General features: G+C 51.4%; 1 protein-coding gene across 4 annotated transcripts in view; it reads right to left on the bottom strand.

Annotated features, from left to right (window-relative positions):
• Positions 1-209: 209 nt before the first annotated feature.
• SCARA3 (scavenger receptor class A member 3) overlaps positions 210-24,483 on the bottom strand; it is a 39,153-nt gene continuing 14,879 nt past the window's right edge. For all 4 annotated transcript variants that reach the window (XM_030555096.1, XM_030555094.1, XM_030555095.1 and 1 more), the window contains 3 exons: positions 12,141-12,239; positions 10,346-11,389; positions 210-3,884 (listed from right to left, as the gene is read on the bottom strand). In XM_030555096.1, the coding sequence (XP_030410956.1) occupies positions 3,454-3,884; positions 10,346-11,389; positions 12,141-12,239 (1,574 nt within the window). In that variant the 3' untranslated portion in view covers positions 210-3,453. The remainder of the gene's footprint in view (positions 3,885-10,345; positions 11,390-12,140; positions 12,240-24,483) is intronic.

Here is a 24,483-nt window from a genome sequence, read left to right as displayed (position 1 = left end):
GTCAGGGGCTCAGCTCCAGGGTCTCCCCAGCCTCTTCACCGCTCCTCTTCCCAATCCCTCCCAGCTCCCGAGTCAGCCCAAGACCTCCCCCAGCCTGCTTCACCTCTAGGCCCCCTGGCCAGACTGCTCCCCAGCTCCGTCTCCCCCCAAACACTTCCTCTTTCATTTGGCTCATGACCCCGGCCCCACAGCTCAGCCTCCCCCACCACCCAGGGTGCTCCCCAAAATCCACATGGTGCCTCTCCTCTAGGCCTCCCCTTCCTTCCCCACCACTAGCCTCCTGTTCCTTCCAGTACTTTCCAGCTCTGCAGCCGGGTAAAGCCCCCCTCTCCCCAAGCCTGGTGCCCCCAGGCTCCATTAGTCATTGACCCCATGGTGATAGATTGCTGAACGGATGAGGACTCATCTGGAGGAGGGAGATCGAGAGCTTCTGTTCTCCCTGATTCATGAGACATAAACAAGGGGACACGCAAAGAAAATTAGAAGGGGGCAGATTCAAAAGCTGATAAAAGGAAAATATTTTTTTCACACAAGGCACAATTAGTCTGTGGAACTCACTACCACTGGAGGTCACTGAGGCTAAAAACTTAGCATGAGTCAAAGTGGATTTGGGCATGTCTATGGGTAACAGGAATATCCAGCCTTCTACCTAACTGTTAGAGATCGGGATTAGCCCTATGTCAGGGGCAGATTCTCCCTCATCAGCAGCTGTGCAAGGCGGGGGGGGGGGTCTCAGACCTTCCTCTGAAACATCTAGTGCTTCTGCTGCCTGAGCCAGGACCCTGGGCTAGCTGGGCCGCAGGGCTGAGCCAGTCTGCCAATTCCTGTGAAACCCCGGTCTTCTGGCTCCCACCGCTGGGTGCAAGGTCCTGCAGCACTGCCAGGTGCTGCCGCTTCCCACAGCCGGAATCCGGAGACCGGGATTCGGTTCCCAGCTGTGCTGTGCTGACTTGCTGCGTGACCCCTTCCTAGATTCTCACTGACTCCCACCCAGCTTCTGCCAGACCGTGACAATTCCTGAACAGCGATGAGCTGAGCTGTTCAGCCCCACCACAGAGGGAGCCGTGCCCCTCTCGATCAGCCACCGGTCTAGCACTGAGTCGGGGGCTTCGGTTCTAACTCCACCCTGACCACTGGCTCAGCACGTGGCTTTCGGCAGTCACCCAGGGCCTCTGTAGCTGTCAAAGGAGCTTTTCATGGATCCCAAGGCCAGGAGGGCCCACTGTGATCATCTAGTCTGATGCCTTCCTCCCCACCCACCCGGCGTGACACAGGCCGGAGACCTGCCCCAGATAATTCCTAGAGCAGAGCTTTTAGACAAACGCCCAATTGTGATTTAAAAATGGCACTGATGACAAATCCAGCACCGCCCGTGGTAAGTTGCTCCAATGGTTAATTACCCTCACTTTCTAAACTGTACATCTTCTTTCCAGTCTGAATGTGTCTCGCTTCAACGCCCAGCCGCTGGGTCGTGTTAGACCTTCCTCTGCCAGACTGAAGAGCCCATTACTAAATATGTACAGACGGGGATCAAGTCACCCCTAGCCATCTCTCTGTGAAGCTAAACAGATCGAGCTCCTTGCGTCTCTCACTATAGCACATGTTCTCTGATCCTTTAATCAGTCATGGCTCCTCTCTGACCCCGCTGCAATCTGTCAGCATCCTTCTCAGGGGCTCTCGATGCAAAGGGGCTGGAGGTTATAAACGTGAATTCAGAGCTGTGGGCTTGGCTGCCTAGGGCACAGTGTCTGCTCCCCAAATCCCTCGATCTTGACTTGGAGAGAGCCCTCTTCGGGGGGAGCAGGGATTCCAGGGCTCGTTCGATCCTTGGCCCCTCTATTGCAAGCAGCCAGTGAGGGTGCCAGCGGAGATGGTGGGTGTAGTAAGATGAGGCCCTGAAATATAAACTCTTGTGTCAGAGGCCTAGTCTGAGGCGTGAAGCCTGAACCAAAGTTCTTCCAGGCATTGCTAAGCAAAAGCTGGGCTGTGAGCCAGAGGAAGGCCTCCCTCACAGAAATTAGCGAGAAGAGGGTTGTTAGAAGCAAGTGCGTTCACACATAAGGGCTAATAAGAGGAACTTGTGCCAGGATGGCACCCTGGACAGCCTGCTACAAGGACACTCCATAGAGATAACAAGGAACAGGCAGGTGCACCTTAGAGACAGGACAGCATTATGGATAGATCTGTATGCCTGGAACAACATGATCAAAGGGGAGACAGCACCTAATGAGCCAAGGGGCTGTACCTCAATACGTCTGTAGGGATGAGTAATCTGTATAAAAGTAGGTCCCAGAGTGCGCATCTTTGGCCAGCCTATGGGGCAGTGGAGAGTCCCGTCACTGACTGAGCTGGTCCATTGCCAGGGGGCACAAATTCATTGTATGTCTTGTAGAGTCTATGGGAAACTATTACTGTGCTTCGTTTGATAATAAACCTGGCTTGGGTTCCTTCGTATCTTACTAGAGTCTGTGTCTTTGGGGGTTCTCTCGGGGTCTGCTGTGTCAGCGATCTGCGCAGAGCTGGGGCAGCACACAGAGGGAACACGCACTGTTATCATCATCAGACAAGAACAGAGCACCACACCGGTAGCAACTGACAACCGGGGGTGATTGTGCCATGGGTTTCTGCGCACCCGGAGCTGAAAGGGTACCAGCAGCTGAGGCTATCTGGACCACACCCAACTGGCTGCCATGTGGGCCAGGAGGGAGAATCAACGTGTCCGAATACACAGAGACAGCCCAAGCAGGTGTGGCATGAGAGCACGGTGCAGACCCACTTGCAGTGAATGAGGGCTGGAGCAGAGGATGCAGGGAAAGAAGTGGATGATGGAAACCAAGGCAATGAAGCGGCCGGAGGCACGTTGGTCTGTGCCAGGCAGCAAAACGCAGAGGCTCTGCCAGGGAACGAGAGACATGGTAGGCCTGCTTGTGCCCAGCTGTAGGGCAAAGCCCAGGGCGTTCTTGGCAAGGCCTAGCACAGTCTCTCACACACACACTCCCGTTGACACACAGAGATTTAGCTCTTTGCCTTTCAAACAGCCCCGCATGTCTGGGTCAAACAGGTACAAGCAGGCTCTTGGAAAGGGAAGGGCAGGACGTGGACAGCGCTGGTTTCCCATCCAAGGGGCCGTGCTGCCCTTGGCTGTCTCTGAGAGCATGTGAATGAACAAGGGAGGGCTGCCTGCTGGGTGCGCTGTGCAGGTCAGCATGGATCCAGGTCCTAACAGCGAGCGGGGATCCCAGCCGCTCTGCTCAGGCAGGACGTCCCGGGAGCGGTGCGGGGGGTCGGACTTCCTGCTGGGATCGCCGGCTGAATCTCCCAGGGGGATGCTAGTGATAGGGCTTGGGATGCGCCTCTGGCCAGCTGGCACGTTCACTCAGCACTGCAGAGATCTCCCCTCCCCATTCCAGCTGGGCCAGCATCCCGTAGGGCAGGGCTGCGGGTGGGGCTGGCTTAGACACCCGGTGGCCCCGGTAAGCCTGGGGGCCCACGCACGCCAGGGTCTCCCTTTGGACCCGGTGGGCCAAGCTGGCCTGGAGACCCTGGCTTCCCTGGGATCCCTGGCTTCCCTCGCGGCCCTGCTGGCCCCACCGGCCCCGGAGCTCCCTCCGGCCCTTGAGGGCCTATGTCGCCTTTCAGGCCCATCTGTCCTTTGAGCCCAGCTTGCCCAAAGCTGCCCTTAGCGCCTTTAAAACCCGGCACGCCTTTCACGCCGATCGGTCCCCTCTCGCCTTGAGGGCCTGGGATGCCTGGAGGTCCTCTGGAGCCCTGCGGGCCGGTAGAGCCCAGGCCCCCGGTGTCGCCCTTCTCCCCCTTGCTTCCTGCGGGTCCCTTCACTCCCATGTCGCCTTTGAGTCCTCTAGGTCCAGGAAGGCCAGGCACACCTGGGGGGAAAGGATCACGTGGTGAGCGCAGAGCATCGTTAACCAGTGTTACTTTGGTTACAGTATCCAGGCAAAGGAAGAGGAACAGGTGGGGAGTGCAGAGCATCGTTAACCAGTGTTACCTTGGTTACAGTATCCAGGCAATGGGAGAGGAACAGGTGGTGAGCACAGAGCATCATTAACCAGTGTTACTTTCGTTACAGTATCCAGGCAATGGGAGAGGAACAGAGGAGAGTGCAGAGCATTGTTAACCAGTGTTACCTTGGTTACAGTATCTAGGCAATGGGAGAGGAACAGGTGGTGAGCAAAGAGCATCATTAACCAGTGTTACCTTCGTTACAGTATCCAGGCAATGGGAGAGGAACAAGGGGGAATGCAGAGCATCACTAACCAGTGTTACCTTGGTTACAGTATCTAGGCAATGGGAGAGGAACACGTCGGGAGTGCAGAGCATCATTAACCAGTGTTACCTTGGTTACAGTAGCCAGGCAACGGGAGAAGAACAGGTGAGGAGGACAGCACATCGTTAACCAGTGTTACCTTGGTTACAGTGGCCTGGCAGTGGGAGCCTGAGTGGTCCTCCTGCCCTCCAGGGGACATGCCACTGGATAGCACGGAGCTTGGCAGCTGGAGACCCCTCCCACCCGAGGCAGGTGACACATTAAGGCCACAAAGAACCAATGTCCACTGACACCTGCCCACACAGTCCCGGGGCACTAGGGTGACCAGCTGTCCCGATTTTATAGGGACAGTCCCGATTTTGGGGTCTTTTTCTTATATAGGCTCCTATTACCCCCCACACCCTGTACCGATTTTTCAAACTTGCTGTCTGGTCACCCTACGGGGCACCAATCATGTGGGAGATGCCTACCCTGTCCTAACCCTGCTCAATGTCACAGAGGAGGGGCAGCCTGGGGAGGATGCATCTTTCCTGCCCCTGCTCCCTGCCCAGGGTTTGGAGAGCGGCTTGACCCTCTGCCGGAATCGTTGGGGTTAATCGTCCAGCTCCCAGGAAGCGGCTGGTGTCTGAGGAATTGTCTTTTCTCCGCTGGGGGAGGCTGTTGTGGAATTGACTGGCAGCACTGGGGGACCACGTGGAGAATTCCACCAGCGGGAGCCAAGGGAAGGCGCCAGGTGTCTGTCCCCTGCCAGCGCCTCCTGTTTACCCTCCCTGCCCAATAGAGATGCCATCATGTGTTGACACCAGTGGCCCTGCCTGCAGAGGGACACACAGCTAGGCACTGTCTGAGGCCAGGGGCTTTGTGGGAGAAGCTGCACCTGCTGCCTGGCCCTGCCAGATCCACAGCTCGTTGTGGATTGCTCCCTTTTTCCATAACAGGAATGGCAGCCAGGACAGCGGGGTGTGTTTGTGCCAGGGAGGCTTCCTGCTCTTAGGAAGCTGGGATTAACCCCTGCTCCCCCTTCACCTCTAAGCAATAGACTCACACTCTGTCTCTGGACTGCAACATGCTGCTAGAGGGGGGTTAGCTAACATGGGATGTCAATGGGTGGTTCCCCGGTGCGTTTCATGGCTGGAGCACCCAGGCGTCATGGCCAAATTCCAGTGTGAGCAATGCTCTCCCTTTCTATACTCCATCCTGCAGCTTTCTCTTGCCCTTGCTGCAGTGTGTTGCCAACCAGCTGCTGTGCTCCATCCCAGAGGTGGCTGCATTTCAGTGGTCCTCGGCTAAAGTCATTCCTGTGCCCTGACTTTCGCCCAGCAGGTTCCCAAAGCGGTTTCCAAAAGGCACCCAGGCTCACTGCTCACACACCAGCCTCTGTAGGCGAGGGGGCCTGGCTCGGCAGCAGGGGGAGGCAGGAGAGCTGGGGCAGGGAATGGGGAACATGCGACAGCTGAGAGGTGGGGTCTGGAAGTCTCTGCATGTGCAGCTGGGGGAACAGTGACTAGGCTGGGGAAGGTTTGAGGTGGGAGACTGGGCCTAGGCACTTGTCTGGTAGGGAGGGCAGGAGATGGGGAGGGAGGGCTCTGTAGCTGCTGGGGTGGGGGATATTGATGATAGTGTTATTTATAGCACTCCTGTGTGGGTCAGACCCCTCTCATCCCAGAGCAAGACACTGCAGACCTGAAATGGGCCCTGGCTTCAGAATTCAGAGCTGGGTTTCAAACCCACATGGATCTAGGTCTGGGCTTGGAACAGAATCTCCGGCCCTGACAAGATTGCCCCATCCTGGTCTCCAGGGGTCACGCCCAGCTGTTTTAACACGTGCCTCTTCTCCATGTGCTACACAGCCCTTGGAAACGCAAAACTTGCTTGCTTGTATTGTCGCCAAGGTACCTGTCAGTGTGCTGGAAACCTGTGCAGGTATCTCCCTCCTGCTGCAGGTGAGCAGCCTTCAGCCTCCACCTTTCCCACACCCACTCCCGGCCCCCAGGCGGCCCAGAGGAGCTGCTCTGGGTGGCAATGCTGGGGACCCCAAAGCAGACAGGTCTGGGGGCCGGGGACCCGGCTCACAGCACTGCTGTCCCTCTTATAACGGGACTGAAATGTTGCTGGAGGAGATGCGACCATCACAATGTTTCATAACCAGGCTCCCGGCTCAGAGACGGGAAACCAGGCCCTTGCTGGTTTTGGAGCTGTCCCGGCATCCTAGCCTTGCCATCAGGATCGGCCCTGAAGACACGGATTCAGCAGCAAGGCCTGGCACTATCACCCGCTCCCCAAAGGATTTCCAGTCTCTGATAAGCAATGATGTAGTGAAATGAGCTGCTGGGCCTCCAGCAGTTTCTAGTGGACGGGTGTTCCCCAGACCCTCCTGTAGCAGGGCTCTGGGCTATCAGGCTGGAAGTCAGAAGGCACACGCTAGGCTCATGCATGTCACCTCCAGGAAACTAGACCTAAGGCGCCCTGTGTCCTAGGCAGAGGCCGCAGAGACTTAGAGAAAGGAATAGGCTCTGGATGTGGGACAAGTGAATGGCCCTGGGCAAGGACAGAACACGTCTGCGGTCACCCCAAATGACACGTCTCTGCTGCTGTTAGCTGGTTGGGAAGTAGCTGGCATGTACCACTCCCTGACATGGGGGTTTTCCGTCTCTGCTAAGCCCTGTCCCCGGCCACCCCCAGCCCCTCTTCCCTGTTATAAATGGTCCGTGCAGAAGAAAGTGGCTATGACTATATATCTCCTAAGTCCCTGCCAGTCAGCAGCAAGGGTGTGACACGTGCCAGCCACTTCAGAACCAGCTAACGCTGGCCAAGGGCATGTGACCTGCGCTGTTTGAGTCTGGCGGCTTTCACCACGGTGCACAGAAGGGGAAACTGAGGCAGCAGATAGGTGACCTGAAGTGGGGATCTGATTCTAGTACACGTCTGAACTGGAAGTTTCTGACTGCAGACACAGTCTTTTGGGTGGTTCTCAGGCCAGTGATTCTGCCACTAAAATTTCAGCGTGGAGATTTCAAAAGCGATAAGTGCAGGACATGAGATACTTTAAAGGGGCTGCTTTCCCGTGGGTGGAGGCTCAGCGCTTTTGGCAAATCAGATCCCAGATCAGGTCTCCAGCCGCTGTGATCTGCTCAGCCCAGGGCAGTCAGGGTTATAGCTGCTACTGTGGTGCATGCCACAAGTACGGGACGCCAGTTAAGAGGGAAACAGCGGCCCACCCCCACACATCACAGCACCCCTCCCCCCGCCACACTCCCATCCACCCACACTCACCAACTCCCATCCACACATCGTAACACACACCCACACATCACAATGCACAGCCGTCCCCCACCCCCACACATCACAGCACCCCTCCCCCACCTCACTCCCATCCACCCTCTCCCACTTCCACCAACTCCCATACACACATCGTAACACACACCCACACATCACAACGCACAGCCGTCCCCCACCCCCACACATCACAGCACCCCTCTCCCTGCCACACTCCCATCCACCCACACCCACCAACTCCCATCCACACATCGTAACACACACCCACAAATCACAACGCACAGCCGTCCCCCACCCCCACACATCACAGCACCCCTCCCCCTGCCACACTCCCATCCACCCACACCCACCAACTCCCATCCACACATCGTAACACACACCCACAAATCACAACGCACAGCCGTCCCCCACCCCCACACATCACAGCACCCCTCCCCCACCTCACTCCCATCCACCCTCTCCCACTTCCACCAACTCCCATACACACATCGTAACACACCCACACCCACACATCATAACGCACAGCCGTCCCCCACCCCCACACATCACAGCACCCCTCCCCCTGCCAACTCCCATCCACCCACACCCACCAACTCCCATCCAGACATCGTAACACACACCCACACATCACAACGCACAGCCGTCCCCCACCCCCACACATCACAGCACCCCTCCCCCCGCCACGCTCCCATCCATCCACAGCCACATCCACCAACTCCCATCCACACATCGTAACACACACTCACACATCACAACACACAGCCGTTCCCCACCCCCACACATCACAGCACCCCTCCTCCCACCACACTTCCATCCACCCTCACCCACATCCACCAACTCCCATCCACACATCACAACGCACAGCTGTCCCCCACCCCCACACATCACAGCACCCCGGGGTTAGTGTTGTCCTCTGGGCATTTTGAGCAGCTGCATTGGGAGTGAAGGCCCTGGCTAGCCAGAGAATGGGGGGGCAGGGGATTCCATGCAAGCCACCCCCACGCTGCCCCTGCTGGCACACCCCAGCCCCGACCAGCAGCAACCCCCTATCATGTGGAGGGAGAAACAACTGAATACATAGTCTGTGTATGAGGGTGTGGAAGAAGTAGGGTGTTGGGTGTGCTGTGATGTATGTGTGTGTTGTGATGTGTGGGTGGATGTATGTGGGTGTTGGGTGTGCTGTGATGTATGTGTGTGTTGTGATGTGTGGGTGGATGTATGTGGGTGTGGGGAGGTGTTGTGTGTGTCTGATGATGTATGAGTGTGGATTGGTGGGTGTGGAGAGAAGGGGGTTCAGTATGTTTAGGGGTGCATTGTGATGTGTGTGTTACGGTGTGTGGATAAGTGTGTGTGTTGAAGGGAGGGGGGTTGGGTGTGAGGGGATGTGTTGTGATATGTGTGTGTGTGTGTGGGTGGGTGGGTATGGAAGGAGAATTGTGTAGGTGGATGCATTTTGATGTGTGTGTTACAGTGTGTGGGTGAGTGTACGTTGTTGTGGAGGAGAGAGGGTGCATGGGTGTGGGGGGATGTGTTGTGATGTGTGTGTGTTACAGTGTGTGGATGAGTGTATATGGGTGTGAAGGGGAGAGAGGGTTGGGTGTGGAGATGCATTGCGATGTGTGTGTTACGCTGTGTGGGTGAGTGTATATGGGCGTAGAGAGGAGAGGGGTGTTGGAGGTGCAATGTGATGTGTGTTTGTGACACACATAAAGAAGGATGACACTACAAACACTACAGAAAGGATGTGGACAAATTGGAGAGAGTCCAGCAGAGGGCAACAAAAATGGTCAGGGGGCTGGAGCACATGACTTATGAGGAGAGGCTGAGGGAACTGGGGTTGTTTAGTCTGCAGAAGAGAAGAATGAGGGGGGATTTGATAGCTGCTTTCAACTACCTGAAGGGGGGTTCCAAAGAGAATGGATCTAGACTGTTCTCAGTGGTAGCAGGTGACAGAACAAGGAGCAATGGTCTCAAATTGCTGTGGGGGAGGTTTAGGTTGGCTATTAGGAAACACTATTTCACTAGGAGGGTGGTGAAATACTGGAATGGGTTCCCTAGGGAGGTGGTGGAATCTCCTTCCTTAGAGGATTTTAAGGTCAGGCTTGACAAAGCCCTGGCTGGGATGATTTAGCTGCGGATTGGTCCTGCTTTGAGCAGGGGGTTGGACTAAATACCTCCTGAGGTCCCTTCCAACCCTGAGCTTCTATGATTCTATTCTATGACGTGTGAACTCCAGCCCTGTTTTCACCAGGGAGCTGGCAGGTCATGGTTTCCCTCTTAATTGATGTCTCCTAGGTGTGACACCCACAGCAGCGGTAACCCCAGCTGCCTGGGGCCGAGCACATCACAGCGGTTAGCCTCGATGGAGACACCATAGAGGGGCCTGCAATGCTGCAAGCGCTGAGCCCCCTCCCCGCCACTGAAAACCAGGCCCTTTCAAGGGTCTCATATCAAGCACCAAAGATCACTCATCGTTTCTGAAATCATGGCCCTGAGATACTTTGTGGCAGAACCAGCGGCTCAAGATACCTCCAAAAGCCCCTGTCTGCAGTCAAAATCCTCCAGTTCAGATACATACAAGAGCTAGCTCCTCGCTTTGGGTCACTGGTCTGCTGCCTCAATTTCCCCTCTGGACTCCCTGGTGAATGCACACACACTCACGTGGATCACTACCACAGAAGAGCTTTATGAGCTTGCTACTTCTTCCACCCAAGGGGCCTGGTCCTTTACCGCTGGCAGTCCCTGGTTCAAACCCCGGATAGGATGTACCCACATGCAACTCACCTCGTAAGATGGTAACGTTGCGCAGGATCTCCCCATGCCTCACATCCACCACTTTCATTTCCTCCATGATCATGGACAGGTTCTGGATGTCAAAGTCCAGCCGGGCGCTGAGCAGGCTGAACCGTTCCCGCAGCAGGTTCGTGGTGCCCAGCATCAGGCTGACAGACTTGTTCAGGTAATACAGCTCCTCGGCGTGGGAGTGGAAGCCCAAGGTGCAGGAGAGCCGCACGTCATCCAGGTACTTGAGCATGCTGTGCACGTGGCTGTCTGTGGCATTGATGTTGGTGAAGATGGTGCTGATCTCAATCTCGTGCGAGGTCATGCGCCCCTCCAGGGTCTCGAACTGCTCCGCCGTCCGGTTCTGCGTGTACCTGGTGTGGTACTGCAGGTCGTGCATGTTCTCCTCGTGGTCGTCCAGGAAGGAGGAGATATTATCCAGCTGCAGCTGGAGCCCCATCACCTGCAGCACCAGGTCATGCATGCCTTCTGAGTTCTGGCTGATCCTCTGCGAGGCCAAGCTCATGCTGGCCTGGATGCTCTTCACCAGCTCGCTGGTCTTGGAGGAGGTGGCCCTCAGGTTCCCGAAGAGCCGGGTGTAGTTCTGCCAATCGGTCACCATCTTCTGCAGAGTCAGTGTCTCCTCGTCTGTCTTCCGCTGGATGGCATGGATCCACTCTGAGGTCTGCCCCACTGTGAAGTTCATCTGCTCGACCATCGCCTTGAGGTCGTACCGCTCCTGCAGCAGTCCCTTTAGGGAGTCATCCAGTGCCGAGGTGGCTGCTTGCCAGCCTCTCACCTGGGCTAGGAAATGCCCCAAGGTCTGGTTGACCTGCCGGATGGAGAACGAGCAGCCATCCATCTCACTGGTGATCTTACTACTAGTGGATGAGAGCTGCTGGTACCTCTGCGAGGTCCGATCCAGCAGGATCTCCTGGACCAAGAGCATCTTCTGAATCTCCTCCAGTTCTTCCTGCAACTTGCTTATCTCCTGCCACAGCTGCCCTGTGTCATGGCAGAAGGAGCAGTTCCCCAAGGATTTCTGATCTAAATGAGATACATAGCTCCGTCATGCTGTGTGCCAAGCAAAGACGCACAAGTCAGCTGTGGAGAATGGACACATTCCCCCTCAGACTAGACCCCGGTGTTTGCGAGGCTCTCTCCACAACATGTTCTTCTCCCCATGTGCTCTGGGATTATTCCTAATAGTTGCACACAGGTACTGCTAAGCCACATGTAGGCGAACTACAGATCTCTCCAGTGGGGGAGGCCCAAGAACCAGGATTGCCTGGATTCTCAGTCATCCCCACTCTGACACTGACTCCCTGCACAGGCTTGGGCAAGTCACCTAATTGCTATGTACCTCAGTTTCCCCGACATGTAAAACAAGGATAGTGATACTTAACCTGCCTTTGGAACACACTTTCCCATCGACCCATAGAGTGTTCTCAGGATTATTATGATCCAGCTTTCCCATGTTTCCTACAGGAACTTGTACAAGGATATTGTGGGAGAGATGTAGGCCTTTCCTCCTCCCCACCAGACTTTCTCTTAGTTCTTGCTCCAGTCAGGATAGAGGTTCACACTGAAGGCTCTGTGAGACCTTCCCTGCAGCAGCCCTCTTCCATCTGCTAGAGCAAACAGCAGCCTCCCCTGACCACCAACCCCCCTAATCTCATCCAACTAGTGACCCCGCAAAATCCCTTAACTCCAAGGGCTACTCTACTGCCTGAGGGATCGCAGCCCGTGATCAGGAGATATAATGGGGCCAGTGCTCCATGGGGATCAGAACACTCACCGAGCTCCTGGAGGTTCTCCTGGACAGACACGATCTTCTTCTCATAGTAAGTCTGGGCCGAGCTGATGTCATCAGCTATGGAATTGACCTTCTTAAAGACTGCAGGGAAGAGAGAGATAGGAACATGGGGGATGGTCTGTGCTTTCAGTTCTTCTAGGTTAAGTGAGTGAATAATGATACTTTTCTGGAAACCAAATTGTCTGAAACGGATCCTCTTCCCATAGAAAGAGCTGTTAGTCGGTTTTAGCATTAGCAGACATTTTGGGCCAGATCCCCAGCTGGTAAAAACTGATTAAGCTCCGCTGAACTCAATGGGGCCAGATCCCTATCTGGGGTAAATAAGCACCGCTCCATTTAAATCAATGGGGTCAGATGCCCAGCTGGCATACCTTTCCACCAGCTAAAGTCCTGACCTTTCATCTTTTGAATATATAAGAAAAGAAAGAAAGTGGAAGTTGAGAGTAATAAAAATAAATCAGAAGCTATGTATTGTAGAACAATGATAAGAGATGCAAAGGAACACATGGAGAAATCCATGGCCCGCAGAGTTAAGGACAATGAGTTTTCTAAGCATATTAGGAACAAAAAAAATCCTGACAATGGTATTGGTCCATTACTAGATGGAAATGGCAGAACTGTCAATAGTAATGTAAAAAAGGCAAAAGTGTTCAATAAATATTTCTATTCTGTATTTGGGGAAAAAAGCAGATAATGCAACCTCAATATAAGATGATGATAACACTCATTCCATTCCACTAGTATCTCAGGAAGACGTTAAACAGCAGCTACAAAAGTTTCACATTTCTAAATCAGTGGGTCCAAGAGTTTTAAAAGAGTTGGCTGAGGAGCTTGCTGGACCCCTAATGTAGATTTTCAATAAGTCTTGGAACACTGAGGAAGTTCCTGAAGACTGGAAGAAATCTAATGTTGGGCCAATAGCTAAAAAGGGTAAATGGGATGACCCGGGTATTTATAAGCCAGTTAGCCTGACTGATTCCAGGGAAGACAATGGAGCAGCTAATATGAGACTCGATTAATAAAAAAATAAAAGAGGGTAATGTAATTAATGCCAATCAGCATGGGTTTACAGAAAATAAATCCTGTCAAGCTAACCTGATATCTTTTTGTGATGAGATTAAGAACATAGAACATAAGAACTACCATATTAGGTCAGACCTATGGTCCATCTAGCCCAGTATTCTGTCTTCTGATAGTGGCCAGTGCCAATTGCTTCAGGGAAAATGAACAGAACAGGCCAATTATTGAGTGATCCATCATCCAGTCCTAGCTACTGGCAGTTGGAGGTTTAGGGACTCCCAGAGCATGGGATTGCCCCCTGAATATTTTAACTAACAGCCACTGATGGTCCTATCCTCCATAAATGTATCATCTAATTCTTTTTTTAACCCAGTTATACTTCTGGCCTTCACAACATCCTCTGGCATTGAGTTCCACATGTTGGCTGTGCGTTATGTGAAGAAATACTTCCTTTTGTTTGTTTTAAGCCTGCTGCCTGTTAATTTCATTGGGGGACCCTTGGTTTTTGTGTTCCATAAAGGAGTAAATAACACTTCATTAACTCACTTTCTCCACACCAGTCATCATTTTATAGACCTCTAGCATATCCCCCCTTAGTCATCTCTATTCTAAGCACCAGTCTTCTGCATATGGAAGCTGTTACTTACCCTCAATCATTTTTGTTGGCCTTCTCTGTACTTTTCCCAATTCTAATATATCTTTTTTGAGACGGGGCACCCAGAAATGGATACAGTATTTGAGATGTGGGTGTACCACAGACTTATATAGTAGCATTATGATATTTTCTGTCTTATTATCTATTCCTTTCTTAATGGTTCCTAACATTCTGTGAGCTTTCTTGACTGCTGCTGCACATTGAACGGATGTTTTCAGAGAACTAACCATGACTCTGTCATAAACATACAGCTAAGGGTAGCATAAGATCCCTCCTTTACCTGTATGGGGTTAAGAAGCTCAAATAACCTGGTTGGCACCTAACCAAAAGGACCAATAAGGGAAGAAGATATTTTCAAATCTGTGGGGGGAAGTTTTGTTTGTGCTCTCTTTGTTGTTCTCTCCAGGACAGAGAGGGACCAGGGCAGGAAAAACCATCTCCTAAAACCCTACCTGAAATAAGCATCCAAGATTACAAAAATTGTAAGTAATATCAGTTTCTCCCTGCTTTTTGTAACTGTAAAGTTTTGCCTAGAGGGGAATCCTCTGTGTTTTAAATCTTATGACCCTGTAAAATTAGCTTCCATCCTGATTTTACAGAGGTGCTGCTTTTACTTTTTTCTTGATAATAAAGTTCTGCTTTTAATAACCTGATTGGTTTTTAGTGTCCTAAAAAACCCAAGGGTCTGATCTTGCTCATCTTGTTTACCCATTTGGCTGGTATATTATTCTCAAGCTTCCCCAGGAAAGGGGGTGAAGGGCCTTGGGGGGATATTTCGGGGAAACAGGAACTCCCAATGGGCCTTTTCCTGAATCTTTGTCTAACTCCCTTGGTGGTGGCAGCAATACTGTCCAAGGACAAGGAAGAATTTGTGCCTTGGGGAAGTTTTTAACTGAAGCTGGTTAAATAAGCTTAGGTTAAAAATAAGGTTGGTGGGGTCTTTCATGCAGGTCCTCACATCTGTACCCCAGAGTTCAGAGTGGGGAGGGAACCCTGACAGACTCCAACAGCTTTTTCTTGCATGGGAACAGATCATTTAGACCCCACCATTTTGTATGTATAGTAGGGATTACGTTTTCCAATGTACATTACTTTGCACTCACAAGTTTGGCTGAGAAAGGTAATAGCATGGATGTAATAGACGCCCGTAAGGCATTTTACTTGGTACCTCCACATTTTGATTAAAAAAGTAAAACAATATAAAATGAACATGGCACACATTAAATGGATTAAAAACTGGCTAACTGATAGGTCTCAAAATGTAATTGCTAATGGGGAATCTTCACTTCGAGCAGGTGTATTTCTAGTGTGGTCTTGCAAAAATCAGTTCTTGGCCCTTCACTATTTTACATTTTTATCCGTGCTCGGGAAGAAAACATAGACTCATCACTTATAGAGTTTGCAGATGACACAAAAATTGCGAGAGAGGTAAATAATGAAGAGGACAGGTCACTGCCACAGAGCGATCTGGATAGCTTGCTGCACAGAGCACACGCAAACGATACACATTTTAGTAGGGCTGAATGTAAATGTCTACATGTAGGAACAAAGACTGTAGGACACATTACATGACAGGGGACTCTATCCTGGGAAGCAGAGACACTGAAAAAGATTTTGGGCTTGTGGTGGATCATCAGCTGAACAGGAGCTCCCAGTGAGATGCTGTGGCCAGAACAGATCCTTGGATACTTAAAAGAGGGGATCTTGAGCAGGAGCAGAGAGGAGATTTTACCTCTGGTGCGACTGCTGCTGGAATCCTATGTCCAGCCCTGGTGACCACAATTCAAGAAGGATGTTGATAAATTGGAGAGGGGTCAGAGAAGAGCCACAAGAATGATTAAAGGATTAGAAACCTGCCTTTTAATGACAGCCTCAAGAATTCAATCTATTTAGTTTAACAAAGAGAAGATTAAGGGGTCACTTGATCACAGCCTGTAAGTTCCTACGTGGGAAAAATATATTTAATCATGGGGTCTTCAGTGTAGCAGACAAAGATCTAACAAGATCCAATGGCTGGAAATTGAAGCTAGACAAATTCAGATTTGAGATAACTGTAATTTTTTTAATAGGGAGGGTAATTAACCACTGGAACAACTTCCCAAGGGGTCAGGGTGGATTCTCCATCACTGACAATTTATAAATCAAGACTGGATGTTTTCCTAATAGATCTGCTCTTGGAATTATCGAGGGGCAGGTCTCTGGCCTGTGTTACCCAGGAGGTCAGACTAGATGATCACAATGGTCCTTGGAATCTATGGCCTCTCCCCTTGTTGCTTTGTTCATTAGGGTCCGACCTTGCCAGGTGCAGAGAGCTTCCTCAAGGAAACTATTCCTTCCTGACCCTGCAGGCGACCAGCGGAAGCTCTGAAGCATGAGAATCTGCCTGACCCTAAACCTGGGGCAGATTCTTCCTCTCCCCTCTGCCTTTCTTACCGTGTGTCTATGGTATGGCTAAGGCAGGTCTGACCCTGCAATCAGATCAGCCACTGGGGATGGGCACCGGGATCTGCACAGCTGAGCACAGACATGATCCAGACCACGTCCCTGGTAAGACCGAGCAAAGTGGGGGGTGAATATTGGCCCCCGGGGGCAGGAGCCATTTCCATGCTGCTTAAACTTTCCAGTGGGGGCAGCAGCAGCTTCCCATCCATCTCCCTCTATTGATTTCCTCCCAGATGTAATTTATAAGCAACGAACATGCCCAGTGAATGACTATTTGTAATGGGCGCTGAATAAGCGGGAAACCTTCCAAAGCGCTGGAGCAGCCAGCCATCGCTGGAGCATAACAAGGGGAGGAGAAAGTGGAGCCAGCATTGGAAAGGGTTTGCTCGAACCCTTCAGGTGGGTGGGATTCGATGGGGTTGCACACTCAGCCGGGAGGAGCTGCGAGGAAGTCGATGGCGCTCAGCTACTTTGCACCAGCTGGGGGTCTGGCCCACTGATGCTATTTATGCAAAGGCCCACCTGGCGTTTCCAACCCTTGCCAAGCGAGCCAACCTCTGCGTCAGCTTTGCAGAAACGCTGTCGCCTGCATCACCTCCCTCTGCCAAGAGCTTCTCCCGTATCATTACTCTGTGGTGGCCTCTTCCTGTCCAAACCTGATTATGGAGGCAATTTTCATGGGATGACAAATGAGAGCAGCAGCCAAAGGCTAAAACGACACTTGCCTCCTGCCGCTCTGGAGTGTGGGATGGGAAAGGAGCCTAGAGCGGGCTGGAATCAGACGCGCCAAGGGAAGCCAGCCCTTCTTCAGGAGTTAGGAAAGGGAAAGGTTACAGATCAGGGAAAGGTCACCTATGCTGGGGCCTTCATTGAGGCGCTGTCTCAAGCATGTTGACTCAGCCCTGACACTGGGCGGGTGTGACGTTGTGCGGTCTATATGGTTTTATAAATGTAAGCAGAGTCAGGATGAGCTCTACCCTAACATCTGGTGGTGAATTATGGGGAGTGTGGAAAGAATCTCAGGGAGTGTGGAAAGGAATTCCAGGTATTTGCATTGGCACACCCACCCCACCTAGCATAAGCCCACGGCAGCCTGGGATGGTTATTTTGACAGCTGGAATCCCCAATTTCTTTGTTATTGGGGCAGGAGGAAAAAAAAGTGCTGTCACCCTAATTATGTGAATGAGGAACTATGAGACTGCTTTATGACAGAAATGACTCAACCTAAATTAAGTAGACAAGGGACATGGGTTCCAAAACCCAGTGAATTGAGAAAGGTTGGGGACTGGTGTGTATACCTGATGGTATGGGCACCAACAGCACATCCTCCTCTCTCCAATGTTAAAGAGTAGAGCTAATTTTGATTCCATTAGGAGTCCATCTAGAGACTGCTGAGCTGAATTCATGTTGAGCCAATGGTGCATCTGCACCAGGGCTCCCCTACTAAGAGCTGAACTCACTGAAAGAGCTGAGCTGAGATCACTGAGTGCTGTGCTAACTAGTGGGGGAGCCTGCAGACCTATCGCTAAGCGGCTGGCAGAGCAGAGCAGTTTGCAGCGTATTGGAGCAGCCCATGGAACAGTGAGCGGAGTGAAGCGGTTTGCAGGGGCAGCTGGAGGAGCAGCACAGCTGGTGTGGTGGAGCTGGTCGTGGTGAAGGCTGCAGTAGAACTCCATGGAGAGGTGGAGCAGTTGGCCCTGGCCCAGGTAAGGTGCCTCTTAACACCCTATGTGGGCTTCCCCTCCCCCCATTTCCACCCAGGCTGTGGAGGGGTAAAACTCTGCAGATAAACTTTTGAACTCTGGGGTGGCACTGACCAGAGACTTTTGGGTTGTTGGACTTCGGAGTGATTGGACTTAAGACCCTAAGGGGGAAAGGACATTGCCAGATGTACTTGGAGGAGGGTTTTTTTTGCTTATGGTTTGTGTTATAATCCTGTTTGTGGTATTTCTCCAATGTGATGCCACATTGTTTCCCTCCTTTATTAAAAGGATTTTGCTACACTCAGACTCCGTGCTTGCGAGAGGGGCAGTATTGCCTCCTAGAGGCGCCCAGGGGGGTGTTGTATGTAAGTGTCCCAGGTCACTGGGTGGGGGCTCGAGCCGGTTATGCATTGTGTTCCTGAAACGGAACCCCTGGATACTGAACCCGGCCCTTGTTGCTACCAACTCAGAGGGGCAGAAGGGTTACATAAAATATGTTAATGAGTGAATATAATGTCACTGGAACATGCTTCATGCAAAAGGTTTCTTGTAAGACATCATTACAAAGCTTATAATCTACTGAGTGTGGTCATCCTATTTGTATAAATGTATCATTCTTGTATCTGAAACTAGGAATATGAAATATAACTTTGAGGGCCTATTGTAATCATGCAAAGTGTGGGTCATTAATGGTGGTTTGGAATCTTGATGACTCACATTAACTAGGACCATTGTCTGCAGATGGGTGTGTTTTACCTGCAAGTCTTTCTGTATATGTGTGTGCTGGCAAGTGGGCAATGAAGTCTTGCAGTGACACATGATCATGTCACCTGAACTGGAATCCATCTTTAACCTGGTGTCTTTCCATTGAGAAGGAGGGGGTGGGAACCCAGAGGGACAAAAGGATTCCTGCCTTATGCAAAAGATATATAAAGGGGTGGGAGAGAACAAAGGAAGAGAGGAGCCATCATGAAGAATCCCCTAGCGACCACCTGAACTGGAACAAGAGCTGTACCGGGGGAAAGAATTGTGCCCAGGCCTGGCAGGTGTCCAGTCTGAGGAAAAACTTACTGAAGCATCTCTGAGAGTGAGATTATCTGTATTCAGTTTGATTAGACATAGATTTGCACATTTTATGGTATTTTGCTTGGTGACTTACTTTGTTCTGTCTGTTACTACTTAAAACCATTTAAATCCTACTTTTTATACTTAATAAAATCACTTTTGTTTATTATTAAACCCATAGTAAGTGATTAATACCTGGGGGGGGAGGGCAAAGAGCTGTGTATATCTCGCTATCAGTGTTATAGAGGGTGAACAATTTATGAGTTTACCCTGCATAAGCTTAGACCCTATTGGAAGTTGGGCATCGGAGTGCTAAAGACAAGCACACTTCTGTGAGCTGCTTTCAGGTAAACCTGCAGCTTTGGGGCAAGTAATTCAGACCCTGGGTCTGTGTTGGAGCAGGCGGGAGTATCTGGCTCAGCAAGACAGGGTGCTGGAGTCCTCAGCTGGCAGGGAAAACAGGGGCAGAGGTAGTCTTGGCACATTAGTTGGCAGCTCCCGGGGGGGGGGTTCTGTGATCCAACCCGTCAGAACGTGTTCAGGTTCAGATCTGAACATAGATGCACCCCAGACTGAGGGTGCTAGGTTCCGCTTTGGCCCATTGCAGAGACACGGGATTAACAACGTCGCTGGGTTGAAGACAGAGCTTGTTAAGTGTACAAATGGGATTCCAGGATGGGGGCACCCAGGAGACCAGGGTCCCAGAGTTGATGACCCAGATGGGCCCAGCCAGGCCTGAGTTCCCAGCTGCCACCCGTTTGGAGTTCTGCTGCGAAGGTGGTGAGTTTGGATCCTGCTCTAAATTTGGCCTCATCTCTACGTCTGTGGTGAAACAACTTGTTTTTTCTCTCTAATTTCTCGCAGGTACTACCAGGGCCCCCATCACCGTAGTATCTGGACTCCTCACAATCGTTAATGGATTTATCCTCTCTTTTCCCCTCCCCCTGCTAGTTTCTTGGAGCCCAAGGAATGTGCCAGGCCCCTGCTCGGGGATGCCCAGGGAAGGGAAAGTCATAGATTCATAGATTCATAGACTCTAGAACTGGAAGGGACCTCGAGAGGTCATCGAGTCCAGTCCCCTGCCCTCATGGCAGGACCAAATACTGTCTAGACTGTCCCTGATAGACATTTATCTAACCTACTCTTAAATATCTCCAGAGATGGAGATTCCACAACCTCCCTAGGCAATTTATTCCAGTGTTTAACTACCCTGACAGTTAGGAAATTTTTCCTAATGTCCAACCTAAATCTCCCTTGCTGCAGTTTAAGCCCATTGCTTCTTGTTCTATCATTGGAGGCTAAGGTGAACAAGTTTTCTCCCTCCTCCTGATGACACCTGAAAACTGCTATCATGTCCCCTCTCTGTCTTCTCTTTTCCAAACTAAATAAACCCAATTCCTTCAGCCTTCCTTCATAGGTCATGTTCTCAAGACCTTTAATCATTCTCGTTGCTCTTCTCTGGACCCTCTCCAATTTTTCCACATCTTTCTTGAAATGTGGTGCCCAGAACTGGACACAATACTCCAGTTGAGGCCTAACCAGCGCAGAGTAGAGCGGAAGAATGACTTCTCGTGTCTTGTTTACAACACACCTGTTAATTATCAGAGGGTAGCCGCTATGCCTACCTTCATGCCTCCAGCTTCCATCCCGGGCACATCACACGATCCATTGTCTACAGCCAAGCACTGAGGTACAACCGCATCTGCTCTAACCCCTCAGACAGAGACCAACACCTACAAAATCTCCACCAAGCATTCTCAAAACTACAATACCCGCATGAGGAAATAAAGAAACAGATCAACAGAGCCAGACGTGTACCCAGAAGCCTCCTACTGCAAGACAATCCCAAGAGAGAAACCAACAGGACTCCACTGGCCATCACATACAGCCCCCAGCTAAAACCCCTCCAACGCATCATCAAGGATCTACAACCCATCCTGGACAATGATCCCACACTTTCACAGGCCTTGGGTGGCAGGCCAATCCTTGCCCACAGACAACCTGCCAACCTGAAACATATTCTCACCACTAACTGCACACCACACCATAATAACTCTAGCTCAGGAACCAATCCATGCAACAAACCTCGATGCCAACTCTGCCCACATATCTACACCAGCGACACCATCACAGGACCTAACCAGATCAGCCACACCATCACTGGTTCATTCACCTGCACATCCACCAATGTAATATACGCCATCATATGCCAGCAATGCCCCTCTGCTATGTACATCGGCCAAACTGGACAGTCTCTACGGAAAAGGATAAATGGACACAAATCAGACATTAGGAATGGCAATATACAAAAACCTGTAGGAGAGCACTTCAACCTCCCTGGCCACACTATAGCAGACCTTAAGGTGGCCATCCTGCAGCAAAAAAACTTCAGGACCAGACTTCAAAGAGAAACTGCTGAGCTTCAGTTCATCTGCAAATTTGACACCATCAGCTCAGGATTGAACAAAGACTGTGAATGGCTTGCCAATTACAGAACCAGTTTCTCCTCTCTTGTTTTTCACACCTCAACTGCTAGAACAGGGCCTCATCCTCCCTGATTGAACTGACCTCGTTATCTCTAGCTTGCTTGCTAGCACACATATATATACCTGCCCCTGGATATTTCCATTACATGCATCTGAGGAAATGGGTATTCACCCACGAAAGCTCATGCTCCAAAACGTCTGTTAGTCTATAAGGTGCCACAGGATTCTTTGCTGCTTTTACACCTGTTAATGCATCCCAGAATCACGTTTGCTTTTTTTGCAACAGTATCACACTGTTGACTCATATTTAGCTTGTGGTCCACTATGACCCCTAGGTCTCTTTCTGCCATACTCCTTCCTAGACAGTCCCTTTACCCCAGTGCCGGGTGAGGCCCTGTCTAACGGTACTGTGCCGTGGGCGTGTCTGACCAGCTGGGTGAGGTCCAGCCGGCTGGTCTCCGCGGGCAGCTGTCACCATGTCAGCACTGCAGCCAGTTGGTGCTGCAGGACCAGCCCGGCAGGTCTCCACTCCCCTGGTGCAGTGGGCCAACCAGGTGGCAGGGACCCATGGAGAAGACCTGTGCTCTGGTGGGCCACCCTAGCTGGGGAGGAGGAGAAGCCTGGGGTGTGACGCGTGCTCTGTGTAGGAACTTCTAGAGAGCAGGGAGCAGGAGTGGGCTGTTCCAGGCCACCTATGCTTAGCTCCTCAGGGCTGGAGAGAGAGCGGGGCTCAGGCAGAGGCTCCTCCGATACCCAGGGCTGTGGGATCTGGCAGCTCTCTCTGCCCAAAATAAAACACTGCAAAAAAAGCCCAAAGGAAACCACCATGCCAATTACTGTGCTTAATTGGCATGAAGGCCAAACAAGAGATTCCTCAGGCAAGGCTGCTGGCGCATGGCTCTGAGGGACTGTGAGTGGTCTTCCCTCGTCGTGAGAGGCGGGAACCCACCTTGTGACTTAGGGATTTCTCCAAGCTGTGCTCTCTGGGATCTCTGCTCCCTGGTGGGCTGCAGGTCAAGGGAGCCGCGCTGCTTTCCCACTGAAGCAGCCACAAAAGGACTGAGATGCTGGGCTCCCTGGTGAGCGGTGCCCTGCTGGGATGCTGGTGGGGTCTGAGACCACGAGCTCTGTGCTGAGAATCAGGGCATGGAGAGGGGGTTGGACGCTGGCTTGGTTTGGATAGGGGCTGCTCTAGTGCATGGGGCACTGGAGACCTGGGTTCTCCTCCTGGCCCTGCAAAGGTTGAGAGACAATGAGGGAACGGACACAGCTAGACGGTGAGGGTAGGCAGCAAAGGGGAGCCATTCTGATACAAGGGGGCTCTGGGGTGGGACTGAATTATGAGTAAAAAGAACAGGAGTGCTTGTGGCACCTTAGAGACTAACAAATTTATTTCAGCATGAGCTTTCGTGGGCTACAGCTCACTTCTTCAGATGCACAGAATGGAACACACAGACAGGAGATATTTATCCATACAGAGAACATGAAAAGGTGGAAGTAGCCATACCAACTGGAAGAGGCCAGTCAATTGAGATGAGCTAAGTATCAGAGGGTAGCCGTGTTAGTCTGGATCTGTAAAAGCAGCAAAGAATCCTGTGGCACCTTATAGACTAACAGACGTTTTGGAGCATGCATCCGACGAAGTGGGTATTCACCCACGAAAGCTCATGCTCCAAAACGTCTGTTAGTCTATAAGGTGCCACAGGATTCTGAGATGAGCTATCGTCAGCAGGAGAAAAAAACGTTTTAAAGTGATAATTGAGATGACCCATAGAAGGTGTGAGGAGAACTTAACATAGGGAAATAGATTCAATTAGTGTAATGTCCCAGCCATTCCCAGTCTCTGTTCTCCTCACACCTTCTATGGGTCATCTCAATTATCACTTCAAAAGGTTTTTTTCTCCTGCTGAGGATAGCTCATCTCAATTGATTGGCCTCTTCCAGTTGGTATGGCTACTTCCACCTTTTCATGTTCTCTGTATGTATAAATATCTCCTGTCGGTGTGTTCCATTCTGTGCATCTGAAGAAGTGAGCTGTAGCCCACGAAAGCTCATGCTGAAATAAATTTGTTGGTCTCTAAGGTGCCACAAGTACTCCTGATCCTTTTGCGGATACAGACTAACACGGCTGCTACTCTGAAACCTGAATTATGAGTGTTCGGGCCGTTGGAGCTGGTTGTTGTTAGGAACTAGGGGTCACCCAATGAAATGAACAGGCAGCAGGTTTAAAACAAACAAAAGGCAGTATTTCTTCACACAACGCACAGTCAACCTGTGGAACTCCTTGCCAGGGGATGTTGGGAAGGCCAAGACTATAACAGGGTAAAAAAAGAACTAGATAAGTTCATGGAGGATAGGTCCATCAATGGCTATTAGCCAGGATGGGCAGGGATGGTGTCCCTAGTCTCTGTTTGCCAGAAGCTGGGAATGGACAACAGGGGATGGATCACTGGATGATTCCCTGTTCTGTTCATTCCCTCTGGGGCACCTGGCATTGGCCACTGTCGGCAGACAGGATACTGGGCTAGCTGGATCTTTGGCCTGACCCAGTCTGGCTGCTCTTATGTCTCTATGGCCCGGGAGCTCTGCAGCATACACCAGACCCCTCCAGCAGCAAGCCCCGTTACCTACAAGTGGCTCCTGGAGCAGTCAGGGGAACGCAGACACTGTAACAAATCTCAGGCTTTGCGAATGGCTGCCTACAGCCACACTCAGAAGTTCACAGCAGCAGCGGGGACAGCACCCAGAGCCTTCTGCTCCCAAAGCCCAGGCCCCTGCTCCATAGCTAAAGGGGAATTTCTGTTAGCAGTAGAGTAGCTATGACACACAGCAAAGAAGTTTGGATTCCATCTGCTAGTGGTATCAGGGGTGCACACGCATACTTAACCCGAGCAGGCAAGTGGCTAGGGCACTGGTGTTAGGAGACCCGCGTTCTAGTCCAGCTCTGCTACTGA

Source organism: Gopherus evgoodei, chromosome 3 (genome assembly GCF_007399415.2).
Source record: "Gopherus evgoodei ecotype Sinaloan lineage chromosome 3, rGopEvg1_v1.p, whole genome shotgun sequence".
NCBI lineage: Eukaryota > Metazoa > Chordata > Testudines > Testudinidae > Gopherus > Gopherus evgoodei.
Note: the sequence above shows the minus strand (reverse complement) of the source record. Positions and strands in the feature narration are given on the sequence as shown.